The 3,485-nt window shown below is 35.3% G+C and overlaps 1 protein-coding gene across 15 annotated transcripts; it reads right to left on the bottom strand.

The window, feature by feature from the left end:
- Nucleotides 1-852: 852 nt before the first annotated feature.
- Nucleotides 853-2,877, bottom strand: LOC150027922 (diamine oxidase [copper-containing] 1, peroxisomal-like). Of its 15 annotated transcripts, none has more exons than XM_090301675.1 (8): nucleotides 2,688-2,877; nucleotides 2,511-2,596; nucleotides 2,226-2,260; nucleotides 1,955-2,018; nucleotides 1,845-1,857; nucleotides 1,711-1,726; nucleotides 1,325-1,525; nucleotides 853-963 (listed from the first exon to the last, which is right to left on the bottom strand). In XM_090301675.1, the coding sequence occupies exons 1-7, from the start codon at nucleotides 2,697-2,699 to the stop codon at nucleotides 1,434-1,436; spliced, it is 318 nt and encodes a 105-aa protein (XP_090157801.1). In that variant the 5' UTR covers nucleotides 2,700-2,877; the 3' UTR covers nucleotides 853-963; nucleotides 1,325-1,433. The 15 variants fall into 15 exon arrangements, 9 of the variants coding, with proteins under 9 accessions (XP_090157801.1, XP_090157797.1, XP_090157803.1 ...); XM_090301671.1 differs by having other exon boundaries at nucleotides 1,609-1,726; XM_090301674.1 differs by lacking the exon at nucleotides 853-963 and having other exon boundaries at nucleotides 1,462-1,525; nucleotides 1,620-1,726.
- Between the last annotated feature and the right edge of the window lie 608 nt (nucleotides 2,878-3,485).

Genomic DNA, 3,485 nt, shown 5'->3' on the forward strand with positions numbered 1-3,485 from the left:
CGGTAAGTGAAATTAATTAATTATTTTATTTATTTGATCATAACACTAATATTTAATATTATTTGATTCATTTTGTTTATTCCATTTCTCACATGGTGTTGGGAAAAGAGCTCAAAACATAGCATCCAAGAATGTGACCTCGCACCTACTATCTTGTATGGTTTATCGTAAGCTTGAACAATCTTTGGTAAATGAGAAGAAGAAATCAAAATAGGAGACTACTTCTAAAAATTATACAAGGGCCAGTGAACCTCCATCTCTACCTACCCACCACCAAAAATGGAAGATGACCCGAATGAAAAAATCAAGTACATATAATTTTGAGAAATCACAAATGCTCTCAGAAAAAATTTAAGTTAGTTTCATATAGTTTTCCATCTATTTTAAAGTATTAATTATATGAAAAACATATATAATTTTGGACTTTTGCAGGATTTTGTGGTTGAGTAAAGAACCTAAGGTAACTTTGTACCTTATAGTTGTCAAGATATCCTACATGAAGTTATTGGATGACCTGAGCTCCCTGATCGTGTGGTTGCAGCAGGAGAAGGGGTTTCAATTGAAAATTCTTTGGAGTTGCACCACTGAATTCATCCTCCACAGAGCCTAGCAAAGAAATGGTGAATAAAGTACGACAACAAATAATGCAGGATTTAAGTCAAAAGATGTAATATAATTTTGACCAGCAAAGTGAGCAAATGTGCATAGAATTTGAGGAGAAGAATCGGTCATTGCGGCAGGAGTTTCTATCACAGCAAGTTTCTACTCACACTACAAAAAAAGGTGTATATTGTGACGGTTATTTTTGTATAAACTGGCGTTTATAACCGTCACAATATACGGTTTGAACATTATAGATTTGTATGGAAGAGTCATCCATGCCAATGGCAATAATATTGTTGTCTTGAGGATGAAATACAAGAAATGTAGTGCTGGTGGAGGCGGCATGAAAGTTGTCATTGTCTGCAGTTAATATTCACAAAAATTAATACGCCCGCAATATACAATTGCAACAAAAAGTGAAAGAAAGGGGTCATGGAGTGCTAAAATAAACCATCAAAGGGATGCTTAGCAAAATAATTTGTATAGATTATAGTCTGTCCATTTTGGCAGTACTGCTAAAAGGTAAAAAATGATAGGGAGTATCATAAGCACCATATGTTGTCTCTCAAAACAATGATATTAGGACAAACTTATGATATCAACAAAATTAACCACTTTCCTTGATTATGATGAATTAGGTAATTAAATCTTACAAATAAGAGTGAAATCCAGAATTGTTGATGAAGTCACATGATATTGACCATTTAATTGTCCATTTTACCTTTTTTAGCATTGAGCGTGTAGGGATCCACCCTCAATTATCTAAATCAAGCATCTCAACATCTGAAAAGCAATCAACTCCATTGCCGCCACCGACAACAAATTTTTTTTCAATCTAAAGCAGTACCAGACAAGCTTCCTTTCTTCTGGTTCAAAGAAGGGTGCATGGTCCAGTTATCATGAACAGGGTTGTATGATTCAACTGCACAGATAGAAGATAAAAGGGTTGTCAAAACTTCATCTCATTCCAAAATATAACTAATTGAAAAGCACAGCTACTCATACTTGTGTCATACCAAATATAACCATTTCCACCACCAAAAACATAAATTCCACCATTCAACCGCACAACTGAAGCATATGAACGAACTAAGTTCATAGGCTTACAAGGTTTGATCACACTCTGAGAAGTACAATACAAATCCATAGTTGCCAACCATGATTTTCCATCTAAATCTCCAATTAAAGCCAGAACAAATGTGTTCACAAGAGGCAAAGGTGACAGAGAACAGAGAATCTACCTCTGGTTTGACCCTACAACTCAATACCACATATATTCAGTGCTATGGAACATGTACCAGATTATGTATATTAAAGTCAGAACTAAATCTATGCAAAGCCAGAACTTCACCTGGTTGTAATTCTCCTAAGCAGAGAATTCCTGTGAGCTTGACCTCTGCTTCTATTTTTCCATCCTGCAAGAAAATAAAGAACTAAAGGGACAACCTCCATTCTTTATCTGTTGTTGAATACCAAGGATTCTTCAATACCTTAGTTACTTAATCTTCCACACAGTTTGTGCTATCTGCATTGTCTTCTATGTAATGCGTTTGTTATGATTATTTCGATTGAAGCACATACTTGTTATCAATTACATGGTGTGCTTTGAGATGGTGAATTACCTGATAGTTCTGGTTCTTTTGATGGGTGGTGGCAGCTAAACAAAACCTCAATCATAATAGAAGCGTCAGAGTATATCTAAGAGTTAAAGCAAAAGGTGGAAGAATTGAATCAAGACATAGCTAATGCAAAGACTTCAAGTGACCAAAATTTTTTGCCTATGGTATTTTCTCAATCACTGTAAAAATTAACAGCTTCCACATATGTATGTGTTCATTTAAAAGTTGATATGTTATATAAATGGATTTGATTGATATCGTTGAATGCAAGGAAAAAATCTAAGATACCTTGAGATAGGTCTGAATCTCCTCTCGCTCGTGGTCGTTAGCAATTCGCACGACATCTTCGATCCTCTTTTTGACCGAAGAAGTGCCTGATTGGAATAAGAACAAACGAAATGAAATTGAATTGAACAAAAATAGAATCGTGCAATTCAATTGGGAATAAAGGGAGAGAACAAAGACCTGGTTGAGCATTGATGTGGCGCGTGAGAAGAGGTTGACGAAAAACGGGTTATGGTGAAGCGGGTAAGGACTTAGTTAAACGAAGAAAGAAATTTAGAGATTTGGAATGAGGAAGAAGCAAAAGATTTTGGGAAGAGGATATCAACGGGTTTTGAAAAATTGAAACTCTGAACAAGCGTGGGAAATGAATTTTTTTAGGGGGAAAATTAAAGTAAATCTGATGGAGGGAGAAAAACGTGAAAGTAAAAATAAGGCACGTTGTATAAAATGACAGTTGAAAATGTCATATTTTAAATATGAAATGTGACGGTTATTTAAATGTCGTATTATACTGTTAATTATGACGGTTTTTAATAACTGACGTATTAAAACTGTCATTATTTACATAATTTTTTGTAGTGTCAGTCGTATATGGCTCCCATTCTCGGGAGCAGAAAGGGGAATTGTGCAACTCCTATAGCTTTAGGGGATGTCATTGGCCAGATAAGCCAATGTGAGTTACTTCTAGACGACGACATCATTCCTCTGGTTATGGCCATTGGAAAATTCTTTAAAGGTTCTACTACCTTACATAACATGCCACTCCCCCTGAGGTGGTGAAGGTGACGGTGGACAAAGTACGAGTTGTTAATGTTCGTGTTCCTCTACCTACATATGAGGTAACTATTGTGGTTGAGGCAGTTCAGACATTCATAGCCTGGCCCAGACACCTCGTTCAAGTTATTCTATAACCCCCAATAAGAATTTAATTTCATTATATTAATTTATATTTATGTATTATATTTAATTTAATACAAA

This window comes from Phaseolus vulgaris, chromosome 4, assembly GCF_051622355.1.
Source record: "Phaseolus vulgaris cultivar YP4 chromosome 4, ASM5162235v1, whole genome shotgun sequence".
Lineage (NCBI taxonomy): Eukaryota > Viridiplantae > Streptophyta > Magnoliopsida > Fabales > Fabaceae > Phaseolus > Phaseolus vulgaris.